Source organism: Patella vulgata, chromosome 3 (genome assembly GCF_932274485.2).
Source record: "Patella vulgata chromosome 3, xgPatVulg1.2, whole genome shotgun sequence".
NCBI classification, from domain to species: Eukaryota; Metazoa; Mollusca; class Gastropoda; family Patellidae; genus Patella; species Patella vulgata.
In genome coordinates this window covers 14925960-14953688 of record NC_065881.2, presented here as the reverse complement: position 1 = coordinate 14953688, position 27729 = coordinate 14925960, and the positions used below count along the sequence as shown (strand labels likewise).

At 36.1% G+C, this 27729-nt stretch overlaps 1 protein-coding gene across 1 annotated transcript; it reads right to left on the bottom strand.

The window, feature by feature from the left end:
* Nucleotides 1–12124: 12124 nt before the first annotated feature.
* Nucleotides 12125–26926, bottom strand: LOC130012249 (retinoblastoma-like protein 2). The gene is made up of 12 exons (XM_056099677.1): nt 26908–26926; nt 26041–26161; nt 25190–25288; nt 24364–24490; nt 23729–23955; nt 23229–23345; nt 22410–22481; nt 20734–20851; nt 20120–20268; nt 18501–18557; nt 17299–17460; nt 12125–16641 (listed from the first exon to the last, which is right to left on the bottom strand). Exons 2-12 carry the CDS (start codon nt 26137–26139, stop codon nt 16453–16455), a joined length of 1416 nt encoding a protein of 471 aa, XP_055955652.1. The 5' UTR covers nt 26140–26161; nt 26908–26926; the 3' UTR covers nt 12125–16452.
* Between the last annotated feature and the right edge of the window lie 803 nt (nt 26927–27729).

Sequence of the window (27729 nt, the reverse complement as noted above, 5' to 3'; positions counted from 1 at the left end):
GGACTGCGTAGACGACTGAGCTGCTGTGGGCACATGTTTCGTTACCTAACAACCTATCAGTTTTAAAAAAGTTTATGTCATCTTACATTTTCTTTTGCAACTGTAATTCTACCTTATTTTCCAACAAAATATATAAATTATTAAATTGTGCGACTGAACAGTTTGAAAGAGAACGTGTTATTATATATCATGATATTGAATGACAATTAAGTTACAGTTAAATGGCTGCCAAATTATTATCCATGTACATTAATATTAGATTTTATGATACGTGAATATAAAGGATGTTATGCTGAATAAGTTCCCCTGATTGATCACAATGTTATATGATATTAATAATAAAAGACACCTTTACGTTATGATCTGTTATGTATCAACAGATATAGTTGAATTTTAATAATTCAGAGATGACAAAGCGAAGAGGGGGGGGGGGGGTAATTGATACTCAGGATTTAATCAAACGTATAGAATAAAGATTACAATAAAAGACCAAGCAATTCGATACATCCGTCGTCTTTCAATATAGTTTTTAGAGTCAGCTAATTTTCTCTGTTTATGTGATTCACCATGTAACAAATAACAGTATTTATTTACGTTTATTATTCTTTGGTTAGAGATGCGGAGGCGGCGAATGATTTAAAGTGTGTACCCTATATCACAAGTTTTGTCATTGAGTCAAGTGGCATGGTTTCGATTCCCCGCATGCTTATGACAAGGAACAGACTTGTCTGTCTAACCTTCTGGCTTTTCTCCAGGTCCTCTGGTTGCCTCCCAAAGCTAAAGAACCTACGTGTAAGCGAATTATTTAAATACAAATTTGAACCATGTTTGTGTCGAGTGAAATCCCACTTCTCTTTCGCCCTCTCTCTCTAAAATGGAGGGCCTGACAAGGACAGCTGTGTAGTCGTTCGCAAGGGACGAAAAACCGAGGTCCCGTGTACACATTGGCGTGTACGTAAAAGATCCCTTGACAGTTGGAATTCGATATAAGAGTAGGCCGTAGCTCCGCTGCCCGGGCAAAATTTCCCCATAGCACACTGTATGGCGTATGTCCGTCTTCATTAGCCCAGGTTAGGAGCAGAACAGTAGGACGTTAAACCCCATTTCATTTCATTTCATTTCTCTCTCTAAAAAAAAGGTGGAAAGGATGGCCAATATTTTAATAATAATATGGTCATTTATAAAGGGCGTTAATACTGTAGAACTTTTCTAAGGCGCTGTTGGTTGTTATATTCACTGGTATTTACAGATTAGGGGTTTGAAACAATAATGTCTTTTGTGTTTTAGATGGCCCACTATAACGTTGTTTAATTGATTGGTTGTTTATTCCATAGAAAAGGTCCAGCATAGGAAAAATCACGTTTTCCAGTTTATAAGTTAACAGTTTGAGATTTTAGAAGATGTTTTTTTTTCTTCTGAGAACGTAGATTTCTACTAATAGTATAGGTCTCTAAAATAGTTATTTATATAAGACGGAGATTAATTATGTTTTTAACATATTTCTTTTTGCAAGTTGGGTATTAACTGTTAACCATTTCGCTCTAAAGCGTATGAATCCTATCAATCTTCAGTGTTGTTACCTGCAGTACCAGTGTTATCGCCTCAAGCCCCGCTGCATTTCGAAAACCTTGTAACCACGATAGAGACCAAAATTGCTTTTTTTCAAAAAATATTAAAATACCGGGACTGAACACAGGACCTCGAGGTAAGCGAGCGAAAGTCTTACTCATCGAGCCACCACGGCTCTCTATATCTATTCGAAGTAAGACAATCTGACATGAGATGCGAAAACAAACCACGTCGCGGTGTGAATATTTTATAAGTTGATATGTATTATTATCCTTAAACATTGTGTTGAAGATAGAAATCTCCACAGTCAATTGAAAACTTTGTTATACCACCCACCTCTCTCTCTCTCTAAATATACGTTCAATTATTAAAATAAATTTAAACCCGAAAATACTCTCTCTCTCTCTCTCTCTCTCTCTCTCAAAGCGTTTTTCTCGAGATAGATAATCGGTAGTGTCTACATGTTGTCATGTTCATCTCCCTCGCAATCTCTCTCTCTCTCTCCCTCCCTGCCTCTCTCCAATTTTAAAACGCTAAATCTATAAAACGCGTTCATGGCGCATAATACAATGCTGTCTAATAATATAATGCAAACAGTTCAAGCCGCGAAACGACTTTAACTTCAACTTAGAAACACAAAGTTTTTATCTAATTTAGAATGGGACGGGAAAATTCAAGAGATGTAACAGGTACTTCGGATCATTTCCAACCATACATTGATTGGAAAGGACCTTGTGCCTTTGTTTAAAGCATCCCAAGATTCTAATAAGTTTTTATAAAAAATCTGGTAAATGATTAACAATATCTTTTTTTTGTATATACATGTAATAGTATAATACATTTAAAAAATCTTTACCAAGATTTCAATCACCGTACATGTTAAAAAAATACATCATTGTATTTTTCTATGAACATACTGTCCATCTCTAGATTTAATTAGCCATTTTAGTCTTACGGCTTTTACTTTTAAGGTTAAGATCAGGAGAGATCAGTCCTCCGTCATTTTTATTCCCAATCATTGACGTTTATTTCATACGGCGAGATTTACCGTTCCAAAGGCAGTTACGTAAAGCCATACTTATTTCAATTCCAATATCTGGGGGTATTGGTAGAACTACCATAAGACAGTATAATTTAGTTAAAACTAAAGATTGTACAACAGTGGATTTGCCATGTAAAGTTAGATTTCGTTTACTCCACCAATTAAGAATTTTGTAACTTTAGTATGCCCGTTCATATTTCTACAGTACTGCTTATTCGGTGCAAGAAATACACCTAGAATTAACATGCACTCAGTAACAATATTAACTAGTATATTAAAGCTATATACATAACTGACTGATTTACCAACTGACATTATTTCGAACTTTTCAACATTCATTTTTGCTCCTGATGCTATAAAATAGGCTTCAATAATTTCAAAAACAAAATTTAATGAATTTTCATCCAAGAGAGTTAAAGTCGTATCATCTGTGTGTTGGTATATCAGTGAAATCGCCTTACAGATTCTAATACCTTTAAGAGGAGATTGTTTTATAATAATATTGAGTGGTTCTGCTGTCCATGCATATGGCATGGCTAATATCGGACATGCCCTGTTTTATTCCCCTTGACCAGTCAAAGAAGGGGGACCCATGACCATTACACTTTACAGTACTTACTGCATTTTCGGGTATGGGGGGGCCATCATATTTTTTTTTATTTTCACCTTATTTATAATGTTATCAACATATCAACTGTGATTTGGCACTGTATTTAGTAGTGATAGGGTTCATGACTATATTTCAGATTTTTCCCATCACTTCATGAAGATATTTCCATTTTTGGTGAGAAAATGGGACGATGTGTAGATTTTATTTAAGTAGTAGTGTTTTGTGTCAATTTATATGTTATCGGGGTACACTGTAACAAAAATTTCGGTGAAAAAACGTAAAAAATTCCGGAAACAAAAATTACCAGGAAAATTTTATCCGTATTTGGTTTTCCTGTAATTTACAGAAATTCCCTCAATTAACATAAATTCCATTTTCAAATACAGAAAAAAAAAATCCCAATAAATTTTGTTTCCTGACGATGAAGGTGATAAAAATTTCATTTAATTAACCATTGACTTTAGACGCGTGCGTGAAATAGCTTTATTTAACGTCCGCTTCCACCGAAGTGATACCGCAGATAATCTTTAAACGTAACCTCTTTTCGCAATTATAAGAATCGAGAGCAAGGTATCACAAACCGCTACTCGTCAGTGGTTGGAGGCTTTCCAGATGTAAGTTTGCGGTATCATCAATTCGCAGGTATTTCCACTCTGCCATAGAGACAAACCGACTTACACTGGCCAACGGGTTGTACTATCCGGATCTAAGCATGCTTGATCACCAGATATTACAAACTTAAAGCACGCAGCATTAAAACATATTTTTATATATTTCTGAAAATACTTACAATCTGATTTCCGTATGATGAATAACAATACACTTTATAGATCTTATAAATAATGGAAACTAGATATACATGACAATTAATATACCAAACTTTACAAAATATGATTCTTCATATTATGGTTAATAAATTGAAATGAATACTATAACATGATGATTATTAGGAATGATTATATATGTATACGATTACTTATCGTTGCACCGTTTATCCCGTAAAACAACAGACTTAAGTCCATTACAGAACGGACCGTGTTATAATCATGTTCTACCATAATGTTAAGAATTTATTATTTTTAAAAAACCGGAGGCAGTATGCTTGGCTTGATTAATACATATAGAAATATAATAGATTTACTTCGCGTTTCAACCTAATGTTTTAGAATAATAATACATAGCAACAGTATAAAATCAAGTTATAAAATATTCATATCGTATTCGTATCTCCTATGAAATCAGTATATCTTACATCGCATAGATTTAAATTACAAAATCGTTATTTATATTTGTACGGTATGCCCAATTCTGTCAATGACACAATTGAAAAAATAAAGAAAAACGAACGAAAGTGTGTGTGTGTGTGTTTGTGTGTGTGTGGGTGAATGTACGGTGTACCCTGTATTGAGCGTGAGACTTTATAAAATTGTGAGTCTTTATATAAAAAAATATATTTACATGTAATATATAAGGTGTATAGAATACATTTAAAATAAATATGCACAGATTGTTTTCATGATAAATGTGGTGCCGCCTTTGCTTGATTAAGGACTGGATGTTTCAATCCCGGCGTCCATGCACTTGGAGGAGTATAAATAAACCGTCGCCAGCTCCCTTTGAATGATACATGACGCCACCAATCAGTTTGACTAGAAGATTTTCTACAAGTGAAGTTTCAAGGTGTTTTTTTTCCCATACATTTGCCTATTATCATTCAATTTTCATCAAATGTTTGCTATTTGATGCCTTATGAAATCTTTGATTTTGTAAAATCAATTTAACATTTCATTTCAACCGGAAGTGACTTAATTTGGGCAAAAACTGTATTTTTAGCCTTTAAAACAAATGTTTTCTTTATAAGAATGTTATTCAATATTTATATAAATTTATGATATTTGATTCTATCGAACATATAGAATGAATCAATACCATCAACAGATATCAAAAAAAAAGTTTCTAACATTTAATGGGACATTAGAATGGGTTAATTCTGTCCAATGGGTAATAAATATTGATAGTGTTTTTTTTTCGATAGAAATATTTTTAATGAATCAATATGTTTTTTTTTTTAAAAAAACAAAAATGAATGGAAAATGTGTATATAATCCTAATATCGCGACTTGTTTCTTTTTTGAAATAAACTTAATGCATCTATTCGGTTTTAAACCCCCCCCCCCCCCCCACTCACCAAAAGAAAATAAATACATAAATAAAATCTGTTACCAACTGGCCTTTCGAATCCCCGGTTATACGTGACAAGGAGTAGGGTCCCCTGTCCAACCTCGTGGGTTTTCTCCGGGTTCTCCGGTTTCCTCCCACTGCTGAAGACCCCTACGCGTACGTGAATTATTGAAATAAAATTGAACCATGTGTTAGTCCCGAAGTTTGTGTCGAGTGGACGTTAAACCCATATCTCTCTCTCTCTCTCTCTCTCTCTCTCCCTCTCTCTCTCTCTCATATGAATATTCAATAGCGTCATGTAAACGTTGATTGAAAATAATAATTAAATCATGCACTGTGATCACACCGTATCGGTTGACAATCTCTTTGTCAGTTCCGAAAATGGGGAGCAGCCCTGAATGATCTTCTAGGATAGGACAAGACCGGATTTCGTTACTGGGTGTCGCATAGTACCAGTGTTAAATAAAATGAATATTACCAAAATCAAAGTTTTTCCCACATTGCGCCCCTGCTTCTCCAACCATCTTTTATACGGATTTCTTCAAAATAACTGATGCACAAGCAAAACAATAAGACCCATATAATAATTTCGAAATAAAATAGCAAAAATCTTGATGTAGGGTCTCTAATTTATATTTTTATACCTAAATAGCTTTATATACCCTAAATTGTTATCAATCAATCAAACAAGAACATCCACACGTAAATCAATAAATATAACCCGAGTCGATCAATTGGGGTGCTATAGCATTCAAAAGTCCGGAAGTGCCAGTTTGAGGTAATGGTAATGAGCGGGATATAATAAAACTAAACAAAAAACCCTCAGGTGGGTAAATAACTGGAACCCCTCGGGATGGCTTTGGGATGTAACCCGAACTGACAGATAGTAGAGAGTGGCCTTACAACAGACGATGTTTATGAGAGAGAGAGAGAGAAATGGGGTTTAACGTCCACTCGACACAAACTAGGTCATTTCGGGACTAACATATGGTTTAATTTTATTTCAATAATTCGCTTACGCATAGGGGTTTTTAGCAGTGGGAGGAAACCGGAGGACCCGGAGAAAACCCACGAGATTGGACAGGCGACCCTACTCCTTGTCACGTACAACCGGGGATTCGAAACCACGCCAGTCGACTCAATGACAGACTTTATGATACAGCGCGCGCACGCCAACCATTCAGCCATCCAACCCCCCCCCCCCCCCCCACACACACACACACACACACACGATGTTTATGACCTTGCAAACATATAGACTGTTGTTATATAATATTGATCGGGTAAAGTGTTGAAGGTGGTATATATAGGCGACTATATACTATATAGATGTATATATACCTTTTAAACGAGTATCTGGTATAATGGTATACTGCCAGATAGCAGAAAGTAACCTTACAGCAGACGATGTTTTGAGCTTGCAAACAAATAGTATGTTGTTGCATGATATTGATCGGATTTACGGTTTGAGGTGGTATATATAGGCAACGTATATACTATATAGATACATATACATATATATATATATACGGTGGCTAAGTGGGTATGACGATGGCTCGTCTGCCTGGAGGTCGGGTTCGATCCCTTCATTGTCGAGAAAGTTCATCCAGATTTTCCGGCGTGGTTCCGCCTTGTCGGTGTTGTAGGACGGGGGGCCTGACAAAGACAGCTGTCTAGTCGTTCGGAAGGGACAAAAAATCGAGGTCCCATGTACACATTGACCTGCCCGTAAAAGGTCCCTTGACAGTTGGAATTCGATATAAGAGTAGGCCGCAGTAGCTGTCCTCATGGCGTATGCCCGCCTTCATTAAACTAGTTCGGAGCAGAACAGTAGGACGTTAAACCCTATTTCATTTCATTTCAGTTTAAACGTATGGAGATCTGGTAGCATTAGATGTAATCTCCATGTGGTATATACTAAATAAATATACCTTTACAACGAGCATCTGGTTTAATGGTATAGGGTCATTCAATATCAAGTTGACTAAATTCTCAGAAAGCTGTAAAGTGATACCCCTCAGAAAATTATGAACAAAATATATGTAATAGTACACACAGTCGTATAAAAAAACTGCAGTTATATGACTCTAGCATTAATATTGACAAAGATATGACCATTTGAATCGGGGTAACCTTTCGCAATCTTTGAAACTAATGTTATATGACTCGATTTTTGTGATCTGATTTTATTCCCTCTGTGGAGTGACTTAAGTGCCAAAAATTGATACTTGTGCAAAACAAATCAGTATTTCGATACAGTGTAAAAATTTTGCTACACTATATTAGAAGTTGTTACTTATCACACTATAATTGTCAATGGGTATTCTTTGAACAAACATTATTAAAAAGGGTATCTTTGTCAGTTTCTTGTAAAATTAGCTTTGAAAATCGACTCACACAGGAAAATTGCTAAAACCACTACTTTTCAAACGCTAACCATATATAAGAGCCTTCTACGAAGAAATCTGAAACTTTGGGAAAATGTTGGATGTATACATGTCTATCAATGATGAAAAGCCCAACTTTGATAATTTACTCCTCCATTTCTTAATATTGAACAGTAAATTGTGATTTCTTTTTCATTTTTTGCCAATTGATTGATTATAATACATCCAATTGCCTGATTATCGTGAAACAAAGCCTAAGAACATTTTGTGCATACTTAACATAGAAACCATATTTACTAAAAATGAAACGATTAAAGATCACCTATGGGTCAATGGCAAACCGAATTCCACCTTCCCTGTTCCACCAAAACGTTGCGTTTACAAAACAGATTGTTCGTGTGGAGAGATATATGTTGGCGAAACGAAAAGTCCTCTGAATGTTGGTGAGAGAGAGCGAGAGAGAGAGAGAGAGAGAGAGAGAGGGGAGAGAGAGAAATGGGGTTTAACGTCCACTCGACACAAACTAAGTCATTTCGGGACTAACATATGGTTTAATTTTATTTCAATAATTCACTTGCGCGTAGGGGTATTTAGCAGTGGGGGAAAACCGGAGGATCCGGAGAAAACCCACGAGGTTGGACAGGCGACCCTACCCCTTGTCGCGTACAACCGGGGATTCGAAACCACGCCAGTTGACTCAATGGCAGGTCTTATGTTGGTATCTACCTAGCCAAAATTTATGACCCTTAAGAAACAATTAATGTCAGGAACTGTTTTACGTCATAAGATATACCATTCTTTTAGCTTTATATAATTTCAAATTTGTTTCCAAATAAGGAGTTATGTGTATATATACGATGTAAATAGATCCCTCTATTATCTTCATGTACAATGTGTAATACTATTCCATGTCACAATACACAAATAAGCAGTTATGTGTATACGATGTAACTAGATCCGTCAATTATCATGTACAATATGTAATACTATCTCACAATATATGACGGGGGATTTGAGTCAAAAGTCAGTGCTATGTTGTTAGTGCTATTACATGTCCAATGTTGCAAATGTTGAATGTAATGTGTATATTGGATTAAGTCAAAAGTAAAAAATCCTGTAATACTGACGAATACATCGTGTAAAATGACATCTACTTTTTGTCATTAAACATTTCACAACAAGCCGAAGTCCATCTACCAAGAACTTTAAACACTGAACTATGGCATCTTCTCATTTGACACTCGCCCTATGTATTGTACCCTTCGACATATGTCTTGTGTATCGTAACACTGAACAAGTAATGAAATTAGCCAGTATGCAAATTAGTTCACACGGTACCTATTTTTAATTTTGCGAGATCTAAGCTATATGACTGTCTCTTTTTGGTGCTGTCATCTTTTGCATTATAATGATATCCTGTTTATAAATTATATAATACCCATCCATGGGCCATTGTTCATTCTTCTCCTTTTATTTGTTGAGCTATTATATTTTGTATTATGTATACTTCTCATGAAGGGCAGGTTGGTGGTTATGTGGCAACTTTCTATGTCCACGTTGCGCATGGACTGTCGCACACGTTCACACAAAACCCTGGCGACTTCAGAGTAAAATTCTTCGAAGTAAAGTCTATGAATTCTACGAACAACCTTTTATGTTATATGTGGAAGCCTAGATATTTTACTTTTCTTTCTTAACGTAGAAAAAAAAATCATGAAATCAACACCCGGATGCAGGTCTCATGCCGGGGGAAATTCCCTCCTTGAAAATTATGTTTTCTTCACGAGAGATGTCACGTGATTAAAAATAGGTACCGTCTGAACTTATTTGCATACTGGCTAATTTCATGTCGTGAGTTCTGTGTTACGATGTAAAAGTGAAATGTTGAACGGTACAATACATAGTGCGCGTGTCATATGAGAAGATGTGAGAGTTCAGTGTTTAAAGATCTAGATAGATGGAGTTAGGCGTGTTGTGGAAATTTTGAAATGTCTAATGTAAAATGTTTAATGACAAAACGTAGATGTCAATTTACACGATGTATTTGTCAGTATTACAATTTTTTGTTAAATTTAACGTCCTCCAATTTACACATTACATTCAACATTTGCAACATTGTAGATGTAAAAGCGCTAACAACAGAGCACTGACTTTTGACTCAAATCCACCGTCATAACAATACACAAATAAGTCTTCTATTTAGCTACATATGACATGTATGATTTTGTTTTTTGGGGTTGTTTTATTAAGGTGTTTTTTCACTATTTATATTAAGCTCTTTGCTTCACCTAGTAGGTTTCACCCATCATCTATGTTTTCATTAATTCCTCTTTAATCCTTTATCTGCTGTTTAACTATGTTCTATCATAATTAATCTAAGTATACCTTGTGACGTGGATAGGATTAGAATCGGATTCTGTAGTCGACTTTTTTTTTGAAAAATTGGTAAATTAAAAACATTAAGCCATCTGCCCAGTCCTTCGCGCTGTGGAACCCCAGCTCGTCCTCAATCCGTTTAAAGCTGTCATCACCGTCAGAGTATCCGGGTCCCGGCAGGTAATCTAGGCCTCGTCCGAGACAGTAGAACGAAACTAAACGGAGACTTTTACTTTCGTCTTTGTTTTGCTCGCTTGCTTAAAATTTCCTGTCAAAATCGTTTACATCTGATTATTATTACATCAGTAAAACGTAGTACATGTATTTGGTACGTCATGATCATGTTGTGTTAAATTTTAGTTTCTGTGTTTTAGCAAAGTGACCTCAAGTACCCCAGATACTCCAAAATGACGCTAGAGACCATGTATCTTTCAGGCGTCCTACCTTTTTTTTATACATCGACTGGGCCAATGAAGACGAGCATACGACATACAGTGTCTGGACAGCGGCACCACAGCTCACTCTTATGGGGGGTTGGATGGCCGAAGGGTTAGCACGTGCGTGCTGTACCATAAGGCCTGTCATTGAGTCAACTGGCGTGGTTTCGAATCCCAGGTTGTACGTGACAAGGAGTAAGGTCGCCTGTCCAACCTCGTGGGTTTTCTCCGGGTCATCCGGTTCCCTCCCACTGCTAAAGACCCCTACGCGCAAGCGAATTATTGAAATAAAATTAAACCATACGTTAGTCCCGAAATGACCTAGTTTGTGTCGAGTGGACGTTATACCCCATTTCTCTCTCTCGCTTACTCTTATATCGAATTCCAACTGTCGAGGCTTATCTACGTTCACGCCAATGTGTACACGGGACCTCGGTTTTCCGTTCCAGGCCCTCCGTCCTACACCAATGACGCTGTAAAATCCCGATGAAATTTCTCGGATCGAGCAAGTGATCTCTCCAGGTTAGCGAGCCAATGTCTTACTCGCTGGGCCACAGCGGCTCGGTCATTAGTGAGAAACATGTTGCCTCTTGTCAGTTAAATGAACTCCTTCAATATTCCAATTAATACAACAAAAATGAAATGAACTGGGGCTGCCCCGACTGGGATAAAGAAGACGGGCATACGCAATACAGTGTACTATGGGGGCAATTTTGCGAGAACAGTGGCGCTGAAATTAAATATGTTTATTTAGCCGCTGAGTGTATGAAAGATGTCAAACTAATCAAAGCCGAACCACAAATTAGTCCTCTAATTATTCAATATGGCGGCGCCCATGAAAGATAATTTCACAGAGGCGGTTTTGTTTGCGAAGACAAGTTTAGGAGTATCTAACCTTGTTTTGAAAGATAAACATATTGAATCTCTAAAGACAGTTTACAATGGCAAAGAATGTATTGCAATATTACCCACTAGCACATATTATATATCGCTTTTACCGGAGTGGCAGAAGTTGACATTTAGCCAATGACATGTGTTTACATAAAACACATGCTTGATCGGGTTATTTTTACTCTGTTGTGTACACAAACAATAGTCCAGTCGATAAGTCCCGCCCCAAAATGACCACGTGAGCGTTTTAAATGGAGGCTAATTAGGGCAGTGATCATAATCTCGAAGTATGACGTAGATGGATCGCTGCGTGCAGTTTGTTAGAATTCGATATAAGAGTGTCCGGGCCGCTTCTCCTTCATAGCACACTGTATGGTGTATGTTTGTCTTCATTAGCCCAGTCAGAGCAGAACAGTAGGACGTAAAACCTCATTTCTTTGAATTTTGGTACAAGAGCAGCCACAAGATTTTCAAAGTGATCAAGGTCCATAACTCTGACAGTAATTATCGGAAATCTTTTCGTATTGCGTATAAATTTAGAGTCAAACAGATAATAACTTTAGTCTGTAGAGCGTCCTGCTCCATATTCGGGGGTGATAATTCAACGTGGTTAATAAACATCAAAAACTGCTTCTCCATTTATACATTTTTATTATTCTTTTTTCAGTTTTTATTATATTAATTTTTTTATTTTTACAGGTTTTTTTTTAGTTTACACTATTTACGCATGTCTATGTCCCTGTTGATATGTACACAATATATTTGATTTTATTCAATATGGATTTAATACAATCACAAGGATCTCAATTCAGTTGCATTCACCAGACATAATGACAGTAAAAACTGACCGACCGGAGAACTTTCCTGTCTGACAATTTACATATTATGGTTTTATTCAATATGGATGGCACACAGTAAGCATGACTCTCATGAAAATTGGCCGACTCAGAATTAGAATGTCCAAGAATAATACGATTTTATTGGATACGGATCTGATACAGTCACAATCAGGGCTTTTAATTCCAACATAATCACCAGTCTTGACGGAATGACAGTGAAATTTGACCGACTTGAGAATTTCACTGTCAGACAATTTACATGGACAGGCCACCATTCTATGGAATACAACTACTGTTTGTTACTGAGCGGGGTTTCAACTAAGCTTCTCTAATCATTGCTTGTATTCTATAAATGGTGATCTGTGTATTCCAGTTCAATTACTAAACAATTTACATGTAAAAAAATTAAGACTTTCAAAGAATCTACACGGTAAAAAAATTAGACTTTCAAAGTATTTAATCTTAAAAGATGAGAAACACAGCTAAAATTATAGTTTTTATGTGTAATAGATAAGATAGGAGTGGGGTTAAACGTCTCGTCCACACAATACAATGGTCATTATGAGACTAACATAGGGTTATTTTTTCTTTAGTTGATTGTTTTGATGGACATTAAGTTTAACCACGCTCTTTTTCTTTATACATAAACTATGTCATATTTTATACAGACTGATAAACCAGACAAGAGTAGCATATTTAACAGTAAATTGTTTAATTTTACATCGTTTTCTAGCCACAGTGGCTCAGTGGTTAAGGTACTAGTTCACAATGCAGGAGGTCCGGGATTCAATCCTGGTATCCCCACCTCCCCCTCCTAAGACATTTTAATTTTTTTTTTAAACAGTACATCCGTTATTATTGATTTGTGATAATTTGAGAGTTTGAAGATATTTTGAAATGTAAAAATGTTTTTGATGATTGGGTGAGTAAAGGCGAGTCAAAATATATTTTTCATAATATTTTATTAAATTGATTTTGAGTCTAAATATATTTCAGATAATACAGTGAGTCTAGAATTTCTTTGATAATTGGGAGAGTCTTAAAGATAATTTGACAATTAGAGGAGTCCAAAAACATTGTTTATAATTTTCAGCTTCTTCAACCTTTCAGTGGATAAGAGGGATTAGTGCTGGCTGGTAATTTTGCTTTGCCATGATTCGACTATAAAGATCCATACAAAATGGTAGAAATACAAACGTTTTAAGTCACGAGTCGAAACTTTTTTGCGGTTTTCAGGGAGTTCAATCAAACTTTTTAAAAAAAAATATGTGTTACTAAAATTAGGCCAGTACTTAGATTTTTCGATAACTTGGTGAATTCAAGGTGTTATTACATTTATTTTCTTGCTTAGAGTGATAACACCTCCTTAAAATGTTTCCATGACAACATAAAACTATTTTCAAATATATATGTAAACACAAAATCGGCAAGCATGCACCATTTATAACCACTTTCTTACAACAATTCCACTTGGTTAATATACATAAAAGACTAATAATAAATACAAAAATTTATGATAATCGATAAAAAAATCTAGCAAATAAAATGATTCTTATACAAAATAATAAAAGTGCACTAGCCATCTTCACATTTCATTGGATCTGATTGTTGTTGATAGTTACATTTTAACATCGGAGCTGGGGCCACTTAAATATATGCATTTCTCAGTCAAACTAACTTGTTTCCAAATACAAGCATTCTATCGAGACTTGTATTCAAACCACAGATGACGTTAACATGTTTGATGTCTTGGCCACTCCGATACCAAATCAAATACAAACATTCGATTGAAACTTGCATCCAAACAACTGCCGACATGCAGGCATTTAACGTGTTGGTCACACCCAGACATGTTGAAAGGTATTTATCTTGTAAAATACACACATCAAATCTAACCACATCACCCAAATACAACATGTTGTGTCCTTTTTAACTAGCCAAGGGGTGCATTCAAAATCTATTAAAAATTTATGAAATGTTTTGTAGAATATACAAAAAAAGAACAGAAAATGCCCAGTTAAGACCATTTGTTGCATTATAAAAAAAAAAGTAAACAGGTTCGATCAACTTACGAACACGTTTAAAATATCTGTAAAAAAAATATGGTGTAGAAAACTAACCAGTGCCCTTTAAAAGTTGATCTAAAATACACTGTACATTATGCTATTATTAAATTCCAATCTTTACACTATGACGATCAGGGGAGTTAAGTTGTTGATTGGTCTAAGGCTTGCACTTTAGATCATAAGGTCTATCACTGAGACAAGTGATGTCATCATGTGGTTTAGATTCCTCATTTGTACGTGACAAGGCATAGGGTCGCCTATCCAGCATCTCCGGATTCCTCCCACTACGAATAATTGAAACAAAATTGAACAATTTTAGACCTGAAATGACCTAGTTTGTGTTGAGTGGACATTAAACTCCATTTGTACATGGGAGACGGCGCGGTTATTCCTATTGTTTGCTTTTTACTTGTATTCGAATTTCAGTAGCAAGGTTACTTCAGCGCATGCGAGTTACATGACCGATGTTATAATCTAAAAGAATATGAATTAGACCACAAGACCAACCCAACTTCTAATGTATTTGGAACATAATGTACACAGGTTACTAAAGATTGTTTCAATCATGTTGGCATTAAAGGAGCAGTACATCACAATAAAAAAAAAAATTAAGAGTCTACTAAAAATCAACTCAAAACACAAATTGATGTAATATATAAAAATGTTTTGTTAAAAAAATACTCAAATCCATTCATCCTGACTGAAATTATTGCCATTTGAATTAGTATTTTTTCATCTTCATTTCACTCTTTGTCTCAGTTCAAACAAATAATATATTTTGGTCTTTTTTCGATTCAAGTAAGTCCTTTCTACATATAGGTCTACTTGATTCAGGATTTTATTTATTCCATACAAAAGTAATATTCTGGTTCTTAGACAATTCTTTCCAAAAAAAAAAAAACCCCAGATCATGCTGCATTTTTTCATGGTGCAAGATTATCTGAATATGAGAATATTTTTTTTTATAGGACCTTAAATTGAAATAATACTCCAAATATTGATATACCTGTTCAATAATACAGGTGTTGATATACCTGACCAATATTAACCACCTGGGGAGTAATTCACGAGGAAGCTTTTTCATTGGTTGAGAGATAAAATCCTAGTACAAATTTTGGCTATCTGCACATGTATATCAACCAATGAAAGAAATGAATTCCTCAAATATTTTAGTTGAAGTATTTGTGAATAAAGCTCCGGAATATACCTAATCGATAATACTGGCCTGAGGAATAACGATTTTGGACGTACCTGACCAATATGTCTGACAGGTACCCCTATTTCCTAGCATGTAATATGTTAAATAAAGATTTTAAACATTTCCTGGCTTATAATAACACGTTAAAGAATAACAATTGTTCATTTTTTTAAATTCAATGACCCCTTAGTTTATTGTGCCCATACGTATACTTATAAAACAGTTTGACGATTCTATACACCTAGCAAGTTCAGTCTCAATAAAACTAGCAATTTCATTTTTTCTGAGTTCCGTGAAATATACATGTAAACAATTACCATATTTGGAAGTCCATACACGACTTCAACACTAACAGATTCAATGATTGGTGGAACTTAAAATAAAACCAACCATTCATTTTTTTCTGAGTTCCTTTAAACATGAGATATTAACAATTACCATATTTGGAAGTCCATCCACGACTTCAAATTTAACTGGACTCATTGATTGGTGGGACTTAAAGACTCCAAATAAAATACACTTTATAAAATAAATAAACTAGTCGATTCATCGAAACATCTGTTTTACGCTGGTAAGAAAGTCCATCAGATGACAAACACACGTATAGAGAATAAATCGGACAATTTCAATAGATGATAATAAATGTTAATCAAATTTCTTTTCGAGCTCGCGAGTCCACTGAATGATATCAAATGTCAATCAACTCTCAAGTTTCCTGGATGACATCTGATGTCAATCATCTTTTTAACTCAAGTGTTCATTGGATGATATCACATGACAATCAACTTTGTAACACAGGATTCCACTGGTTGATATCAGATGTCAATAAACTCTCGAGTCCATCTCGATCAGCATTCTAACTTGTGAGTCCATTAGCCTCTTTCCGATCCATGTTGACATTTTGTAATCTTCGTAGAAAATTACCCTGACAGATTCGTTTCGACGGACTATCGAGTGAATCGTCATCGCGATCCACCTCCAATAATCTCTTTCCAGTTATTTTCTTTTCTCCCATTTTTATCATATTATTAATGGCACGGAGGTCCTGAAATAGAATCGTGACGTAATTAATCACAACGAATATATAACTTTCACCTGTCATGGTTGGTTGGGATATTTTCTTGTTCAGCCGGTGCATGCTTTAAGGTCCCAAATCCCCCATTTCACTTGATTGTCACTCACACCACCTCAGTTGTCTGGACTGAAAAAACTGTGACATGACTGAATTCTGGGTTATTCAATTGCAATTTTTTATCCAAACTGACAATCGAGCATCCCCCTTCACTGTAACTCGGTTATCATTTAATCTTGTGTATTTAGCACTAATTTCTTTCACATTCGTTTAATATCAAATCTTTATTTAAAAATTTGTAAAAATCATTTAATATCTCCCCCTCCCCCAAATCTTCTAATTTGTACTTTTGTCCAGTTTAAATCTGACTGATTAATTTTGCTTATGAGTGTCTAATTTACAAGTATTTAATTTCTTGACCACTGTTCAAAAATTAGTCATTAAACATCAATAATCAATTGGGTTGTTATGATACCCAGATCACAGTGTTAGTACCCGGAGGAAACCCACAAGGTTGGACAGCTGGGAAATCGAAACCACAGCACTTACAACAGGCCTTATGATCTAACGCACACACATTTAACCATCCACCCAACCCTCGAGTGTATAAAGAGTAAATAATATACTTACATTAGCTGGACTTTTATTGATACAGAACGACATGCCCTTAGGTGAGTCGACTCTATTCTGAGCTTTATGAGGGGATATGTACACTGGACAACTTGTTGTAACACGACGAGGTGATACGATGTGGGAACGAACTGATGGTAGGGGAGATAAGCAGGGCTGTTTCTGAAATAGACAAAAATGAAATGAAATTGGGTTTAACGTCCTACAGCTCTGCTCCATGTGAGCTAATGATGACAGGCATAAAGGAAATTTTGTCTGGACAGCCGCACTACAGCCTACTCTTAAGTGCATGATAATGTATACATGGGCCTCAGTTTTTCTTAACCATTGGCATGGGTATACATTTTCTCTGGCACTACTGACAAGGTGGAACATCCCGCTTAACTTTTTCAGTCAACACCAGGATCGAACACCGAACCTCCAGGTTAGAGAGCCACTGTCTTACTCAATGAGTAACCATGACTCCACAAAATTAATCTGAACCGACAACATGATGACATAACTGGGAGTTAAAATAACATAACTGAGAAAAAAAAAGGGAGTCTTAAATTCAATTTATCAATTTTTGTTGAAATTTTGACAGCTATGGGATCCTTTACATGTGCTATGGTACCCAGCCTAGATCTGTGGTTGCCATCTGTGGGATGTTTAATTCCTTGCAAACAATAATATTGTGGAAGTTGGATCTCTAAGGGGAGTATCAATTCCGTTCATATTATGTAAAGGCCTGGTGAACTAAAAGTTTGTCAGCATTCGGCATGCAGTACAGATGACCTATTGGCTACAGTCAACACAAGCCAGCGTCACCTTGAACTACTGCTGGGGGTTTGGGTGGTCGAGCGGTTTATACCCATGCGCATTTTTGAGTTCACCCGACAAATACAGGAAATAACAACACTACAACTACCACTAAGGAGTGCCACTGCAACATGGGTATCATTTAGTTGTGCTGTTTTAACAGGAGTTTCTGTATTCAATGTTTAGTTTCAAAACATTGTTGGCAAATTGTTCAGTTTGTTGAGAATCATCAAAATATATTTGGTTTCAACAGCTGCATAGTTTAATATGGTCTCTCTAGATTAGATACCGAGTGTGTTGGGTTTACAACTGTTTATTTTCCCAAAAGGTGTTGAGTAATTGACGGACAACAATGGCTGTCCTGATTGTAGCCTGTAATAATTGATTAAAACATTCTAACTTACGTTACTCTGAGTCTGTGAAAACTGTAAAGCAAACTCTCGTAATTTGTCTACAAAAACCTGGTGAGAAAGAAAGAAAGAAATGGAGTTTATCATTACAATATTCAACACATAGGAATTCTTTGCATATTTAGCCACTCCAACGAGGGAAACTTTGCCCCTAATGAAGATTGGCCACCCAATGCTCTCTTCAACGAGGGAAACTGTACCCCTTATGAAGATTGGCAACTTTTCTTTTATCGAATTCAAACTGTTGTCAAAGATTCTTTCACATACACGCTAGCAAGTAGTCATGTAGACCTCTGTTTTTGTACAATTTAAATGAATAGTGACCTTTTTCTTGCCATACTCTCTTGTCAAAAGTTTTTTTTTACATACACACCACTGAATAGGTAGTTTTTCGCACGATCTGAGTGAATAGTTGCCTTTTGTTTTGCCATAGTAAGATCACAACCAAGTAGTTAGTTTCAACCAACTATGACTTTCTTTGAATAGGGGCTGACTAGGGCCTACATTGAGGTGAATAATGTGACATGAGAAAACGAAACTAGCACCCCAATCATAGATCACATTTCTCTTCGGATTTAGTGGATGCTGAGATGAGTTTTTTAATTTAGAAAAAGGTATATATGCAGGGCTGTCGGTAATTTTTCACAGATGATTAGCAGCACTGCTAATCAAAAAGTCCAATTTTGCCAAATTTGATTAACAAATTTAAAAATTTATTAGCAGTTTTTCAGTTTCAACATAAAACACCTAAATAACAAGATTATTTTAATTTTAATTGATAACAAATGATTAGATTTCATTCTTAAGATTTTTTAGAATTTTAGCACTTCTACAGGTAGCTGTGAACATTTCTGAATGAATGTAGACTTTTGGTTAGGCCAATTCTTGGCAGTGGCTTCTTATTTCTTCGTTAGAAAACAATTTCGTCTGCTTTTTATCGTGTGTTATTATTTTTGTTCAATCGGAAGCAAGCAGTATTTTATGAATAATCTCGATTAACTAGACGCACGCGATATAAACAATAATAGTTTACGGGATTTCTTACTTTGATTTCTTATTTTACAATACGTTTACACATATTTATTTTTTATATTTTATTTACAATACCTGGAGGATACACTGAATTTATTTTTTTTCATATTGAATACTGATATAATTACTCGAAATTGACATGTCTCGCAACGTGAGTGGTACTACTTGATTCCATATTTCCGGTTTAATAGTCCTGATTCATAGAGTTATGTCCCTGTATTATATAGTATAATGAATTGAGTCTGGGTAGTTCGAGAAGAAAATGTCACACGGAGAATTCCGTTTTGTTCTAAAATTTATTTGATATTTTATACACGTTGCAAGTGTTGAGAAATGTGGATAAATCTTTGTGTCAATATCCAAAATGACAGGCATATTAATGATTCGCATTTACTGCAAATCAAAAATGTTAGATTTTAATGTTTGATTAGCAACGGACAAAATATGTATCGCAAATTGCGCTGAGATACTGGTTGTCAGCAGCCCTGTATATATGTCAATTTCTTTTGGGGTTGATAACTGATCCCTCAGACCACATCCGACGGTCCAAGGCCTTCACACATCTATTTCTAGTTTCTTACCATATTATAAAATTGTATAAGATCTCCTCGTTCTTCACCAAAATCAAACGTAGCAGCAGCCCCAATTAATTTAGTTGGAGTTGGGGGCTGACTGTTAGGTTGAGGGATTGGAAGGGTACTTGAAGATCTAATATTACCAACATCTCTCTCTGAAATACATGTGTATATAATAAATGAAATGAAATGGGGTTTAACATCCTACTTGTCTCCACAAACTAGGCTAATGAACACAGGTATACCCTATACAATGAGCTACGAGTATCAGTGAAATCTTGCCAAGAGATGTGATACTGTCTACTTATATCCAATTCAAACTGTTGTGCGTGGGTTCTTTACCGTGCACATCCCATTGAAACAACTTCAACTACAGGTTTTGTCACAGACAAGTGTGGACATAACTATTTACAGACCTTATGATCTAAAGTGCACATAAGATCACTCGTCATCGAGACGTACAGGGCGGCGCAGTGCGACCGACAAAGTCTGTGACTGGAATCTGATGACGACATGGCACACGTACAACCACGGGGATACAAGTAAATCTGGAGCTAGATTGGTGGAGGCCCTCACATTGCGCTGTCCAACTATAGTGAAATGTCAGAAATTTTTCTTACTTTTATCCTCTTTTTCTGTATTAACGGGCGAGGACGTCCCACTTGCAGCACTTTTACTTCCTTCACTGGATCCAGACGTATGACGTCTTCGTCCACTTAATAACACACTTCTATAAATCTACAATATAAATCACAGTAATAAATATAGGTTGCCAGGCAATACAACACACTTAATAACACACTACTACAAAATATATCACAGTATTAAATATAGGTTGCCAGGCAATATAACACATTTAATAACACATTTCTATAAATCTATGATATAATATATAGTACATTAAATATTGGTTGTCAAGCAATTCAACATATACCCAAGATTGAGAGAGAGAAATGGGGTTTAATGTCCACTCGACACAAACTCATTTCAGAACTAACGCATGGTTCAATTTTATTTTAATAATTTGCTTGCGCGTACAAGCAGGGAATCGAAATCATGCCACTTGACTCAATGATAAACCTTATCACCCAATGCACATGCATTAAACCATTCGGCCAAACAAAGTTCCTCTTGAAATGATTTATCTTGACTATGATAAATGTTTAACTTACATGACAATGTGATTGTTTATCAATTAGGAGATAAACACCTCCTGTTTAGAATTTAGAGGACTGTTATTGTCCATTTGATACCGCTTAAATCATTAGAGGCCGAGATCGCGTAGCGATCAAGCGCCTGTAATGAAAAATTTAAGCGGTATCAAATGGACAAAATATTTAACATTTTTCTTGGAATTCTTTCTTTCGCGATAGTTGACGGTCGTTTTTTGGTTTTAATGACGTAAATACCAAGGAAAACAATTTTGACGTAATGAAAATATCCTTGACGTAATAAGATAAACACTCATTTCCATTCTATTTGGTTCACTAAGCGACTGGTTAATTGTGTCTGTTTGGAAAGGGAGGTCACTCTGCGATAATTTTAAAGATCGAAACAGAAATCGTAGGGGTATTTTATGTACTTTTTAAATGATTTTGAACTCCAGCAGTGACTAGGTTCGAAACAAATTGCATATCGTGTTTGATAAATGTCCATACACTCGTGTGACCGTGTAGATATATGCTGTGTAGCGTACGCATGTGGTTGCTATGCTTGTTTACGTTGTCATTTCGACGCTGTGAATGTGATTCTTTTTCTTCGGAAAAAAACATGGCCTATGTATGAAAATCAGTCTCTGTCCTATTCATATCAGTATCAGCCCGACTTGTATATTTTTAAAAATATATTACGATCCATACGGAGTTCAATAAATTGTAGTATTTTTATTCACTTGTTGAAAATCTTCGATTTTGACCAGTCTGATTATGATAGAATGACCATAGCAACCGTTATTGTCAGACCAGCCTTGAAATTAAATTTACTTATTATGCTTCAAATACACTCACTAACTATGTTTTTTATGTGTTTCAGGTGAGTGTTTCAATAAGCCAATGGTTGAATTTCATTGTTGATGACATACAAGAAAAAATTCATGAAGATTTCCAAGAATAAAGTTTTGAGGTGTAGAATTTTTGGCCACTGCAAACAGAGTCTAGCACCAAGAAAATATTCATTCGCAGTGAGTCGCCCAGGAAATTTAGAGGACTGTTATACTCATTCGACGCCACTTTTCGACCAATCAGAATTCAAGAAATTTCCATTTTGGGCTACAATCTATGATAAATGTATAACTTACATGACTATGTGATTGAGGTTGATATCGATAGCACTTCATGATATTCTGGAAAGTTACTGGTTTACCAGTTACCTTCAAATATACACAAATAAATTAATATATTTATCATCAGTCCTTACACAAATATTCTAATTCTGTAACTGTCTTAGCCCTCACACACATATTACTGCACCAAGATCTCTTTCAACCTTATACTCCTGCACGATCCTTATAAGAAAGTCCTTGTAGTTTAATTATGTAATGATATAATTCTTGTAATATAATTAACTCTTGGCCAATCCATTTAGAAAAAATATGCCTCAGAAAAAAAATATGCAAATTCTAATTGCAAAACTTTATATTCCATAACAATTTTTATCTAACCCATCCTTTCTGACATAGCTTTTGCTAGGTTCCCACTGTCGTGCGATGTGTTACGATAGGATTGTCCCTATTGAGACCATGATCTGGTATGTGCAGATACGTTCGGATACGGTTCGATATGATCAACGCAATTGCTACGACTGACTTTAATATATGACAAGACCTGATAGGATCACCACGACTACTCAGCGATGAATCGTGATAGTGAGAACCTAGCATTAAAGCCTCAACCAGAATGTGAACACTGTCATGCCAGCATCATAAGGATACAAGATCAAAGCATTACCAAAACACTGCCAGACCTTCCATAATTTATTTGCCCAACCTGATCAATATTTCAGAACACTAGACTTTGATATCATTTAGCCTGTCTGTCTAAAGTCAGAGAGAGAGAGAGAGAGAGAGAGAGAGAGAGAGAGAGAGAGAAAGAGAGAGAGAGAGATTTTGTTTTATTACCTTTCTGAAGAATAAAGCTAGTGAACCAGTTTTCTTTGGTTTAAAATGTTTAGCTGGTGACTTTTCTGGTGTGGACATGACTCGAGCTTGTATAATGGACTGAAGTGGTATCAAAACCTGAAATATTAATTATACGTTAAATAAAACAAGTCATCAGTGCTGGATACCGTTTGACAGTCTTGAGCTAAAAGTCAACAGTGGGATGGGCCTTACACCGAAAAGTCAAAGGCTGCAGTCTCCAGTCTTGAACCTAAATTAAATAGATGACACTCATTCAAGTCAACAGTGGCGGTGCGTCAAATCTTAAATAGTTGACACTTGTTAACAGTGAGGCTGTTGTCCCCAACCTTAAACCTAAAATAGATGATACTATCAGTAGCCCTTTATCAGTTGTAACAAGAAAACATCTACTTCAAATAACTATAAATGATCGACATATCTAAAATCCAGGTATTGACCAACTAGAAGCAGAGAATTAAATATAATGAATGAAAGCTGACCTGTCGTCCGTCCACTATGACAGCGATCATTGATTCTCCTTGTTGAGGGATAACCACTGTTTCCGACGCTCCAGCAGCCAGTTGTTTTTGAAGTATTGTCTGTGTAGGAGTCTGTGTGGTCGATTCTGATTTAGCCGTAAACAGTTGTCGTCTGGCAGTTCCAGGCTGTGGAGAGCTGAAACGATCGGATATCGTGGGGCCTGTAGGGGACAATAATGGATCTGAAGCTAAAAAAGAAACATGCAAAATGTTCATTAGAAAGATTTTGGTTTCCTGATTTTATTAATCATCTGATGTAAAATTATAGCAGATGGCTCAGTGAGTAAGGCGCTGGGGCACTGGGTTCGATACTTGCCTCTGGATATTGCAGCTTGATTACCATGTCAGTTTTGCATGATTTTCAATTTTTTTCCAGACATGGGTTATTTTTAAGATTACGCCAATGTGTACACGCGTCCCATATGAACGACTAAACAATGTTTATTGCCAATCCGTCCATCCTGCATTAAATAGAAGGGACAAGCCTGTTGGAAAAGGGGGAAACCATATTGAAAACGGTACAGAGATTACTTGTATAATCCTAGCCCAAATGAATCAGTAATTATTTTTCCCTAATTATGTTGTTAATGACTTACTTTTGATAACTCTGACGGGCGATAATGTTTGTTTACCAGCTTCAACAGTAAGTGTTTTAATACGTGGATGTAGAAGAGGTGAATTGTTGGACGAGTTTCCTAGATCTACATGATTAGCTGGCGTCACCTAAAATAGTTCAAATATAAAATATTCATACGCTCAGGTTATCTTCTCGGTGTCGACATATTCATACACAGTACATCAAGTACACGTCAAGAATATGTCTGGGTTTATATTTTTACCAACAAAGAGTAGACAATCACGAAAAGTTTCTGGGAATTAAATGACTAGGATAAGAAACAGTTGTTCCAAACTATTTCTTACTTCTATGTTGCTAAAAACGAAGCTAAAAGAGGCATTATGTAAGATTTAGATAAAGAGCTGGTTGTTCTCGCTATATTAGTACCAAAATATATAATGCAACATGAATATATTAAAAATTTCATTCAAATTACTTTATTCTGAGCAAAGTTATCACTGTTTGTAGTTTTGACAAGATGTGTGCATTGACTGTTTATTATCGGAACCACGGTACTGCTATATTCAAGGCTTGGGCTCTCTTCTCCATTTTTAAATTAAATCATTAAATGGCCAAACCATTCTAATCTATTTAAAATCGGAGCTATCCAAGTACTTTGAGAGTTGATTATGGTCTGGATAAGTTAATGAATGTCTAATTAATAATTTGTATAACATGTAATGCCTAAAGAAAGATCTGTGATAGGCTGATTTAGTTCTTGAATAATGTATTATTATGTTGAGGGTTTTATGTCTGACAAAGTTTGTGACAGATGCCCCATGTCCAGGTTTGTATTTATGACTTACTTCTTCACAAGTAGGTACTCCTGATTCTTGTTCTCTGATGGCATCCCATAACGGAGACTCACTCCTCCATGCCAGCGATTCGAGAATCGTTTCTTCAATCTACGGAAAAATAAATTAACATATCAAAATTTTCCATAAATATGTAAATATTTATTCATGTCTGAACATCTGCATTCCCCTAGTAAATGGTGCAGGACGAAAAATCTAGCAAGGAACAGTGTCCAATTGTTCGGATGGGACAATAAACTAAGATCTCCTGTATATATTGACATGCACAATTGTAATTTGAAAGAGTAGGCTGCCGTGCCACTGTCCGGGTACCTTCAGAAACAGCCCTGCTTATCTCCCCTACCATCAGTATCACTGCGTCGTGTCCCTCATAGCACACTGTATGGAAAATGCCAGTCTTCGTAAGTCAAATTGTGCATAAGAGTAGCAAACAACACCATCTACTTGATAATTCACAATTGTCCATAAACGATAACAGTGTTGGCCGAGAAAGTTCGGGATTTCCTGGCGTGGTTTCCCCTTGTCAGTGTTGCAGGATGGAGGGCCTGACAAGGACAGCTGTTTAGTTGTTCAGATGGACGAAAAACCAAGGTCCCGTCCATGTACACATTGGAGTGCATGTCAAAGATCCCTTGGCAGTTTGAATTCAATATAAGAGTAGGCTGTAGAGCCGCTGTCCAGGCCAAATTTATCTCATAGCACACTGTATGGGACCAGTCGGAGCAAAATAGCAGGGTTTTAAACCCCATTTCATTTCATATCATTAGATCAGTCAGAGTGGAACATTAGGGCGTTAAATCCCCATTTCATTTTTTTCTTCACTACGATAAACAAGAACTTACATGATTTAAATGTTTTACAACATCTCGTGATAGGCCTTCTTCAGCTCGTATGATAATCTCAATGACTTTATAGAAATGGTATGGGCTTAAATCAAACATATTTACAATCCATGGGAAAGACCTGAAAACATACATCGTAACATATAGTAGTCTTGATTTACCTGATATACTCTCAACATTCTCATCTACTCTCACTGAATTCCAGTGGCAGCTACTAAACCCCACTGTGGCACTGTTACAAAATCTTAACCCCATTGCTATACACTACGATAAGTGAAACATCCTGCATGTACCACAGTATAATTCGATAAACCATGCATGCTGAATGGTGCACCATGATAACTACAACATCAAGCACTCTTCATGTTATATCGCTATATTATTATCACTATTGTATTTATAATGTTATTTATTTAGTAAGGGGAGTCACTGTGGTTGAGTGAGTAAGATGTTGGCTCACTAACCTGGAGGTCGCTAGTTCGATCCCGGCATTGGCCGAGAACATTCAGCATGGCTCCCCCTTGTCAGTGGTGGACAATAAGTGTCTGGCAAGGGATGCATAGTTGTTCGGATGGGAAGAAGAACCTGAGGTCTCACATACACATTGGTGTGTACGTAAAAGATCCCTTGGCAATTGGAATTCGATATAGGAGTAGGTCGTAGTGCTGCTGTCCTGGCAAAATTTCCTTCATAGCACACAGTGTATGGCGTATGCTCGTTTTCATGAGCCCAGTCGGAGCAGAACAGTAGGACGTTAAATTTCATTTCATATTCAATAAGATCAATATACATACCTTTGTGAGTTGTATGAAAATATAACAATTTCTAAACAGCAGGCTAACTTTATTGAAACTGTATGGAACTTACTGAAAGATCTCTTTCTGCTAGTCTCTTTCTCTCTCCTTCAATAATGTTCTCTAGAGTTTTATAATATAAACTCTCACCGAGCTGTAATCTACGACGAGCAAAATCTATATGGGTACCGGGATGATCATTGGACGGCTGAAACAAACAATTGAAATAAATTTATTGAATTTAGTCTCTGGGCGGACTGGGTAGCCCTGTGCCCTCGAACCAACTGGTTTTCTTGGGCTCCCATTGTGGTGAAGTATATGTGACATGACGAGAAAATGAAACTATCTTGATTCACCTTTCCCACACCCAACCCATACACCATTTTTCTCCTCAGATTATATCTTTCAGTGGATGCGAAGATGAATTTGATTTATTTTGAAACAAATATATGTCACCTTTTTTTTCCTTTCCAATCATGGCGATGGACAGAACAAGGCCAAGTCCACTTCTGTTTAGTTTTAATATGTTGATACTAACAAGATCATTTCTTGATGAACACTGAAGGGGACCACATCAGATTCAAACTTGTTTCTTTTGCCAGTCCACAACATTTTAAATTCAATATATTACTTTAACATTCTAAATTGGAAGCAGTGATGGCTCAGTGATAGCCGAAATTCGATGCCAGTGCTTGGCATGCAGAAATAAAACACCATATTGGGCATTCAACCCTATTCCTTTGTCACAAACAAGATTTGGATCTAAAGCGAAGTTGTTAGACAACAAGCCCTGTCACTATGCCAGCGACGTGAAGCTAACAAAAAAAATGTTACATTAAACATAACACAATTTTTATGGGAAATCAATCACTGGTTTTATAAGAAAAGCATGACG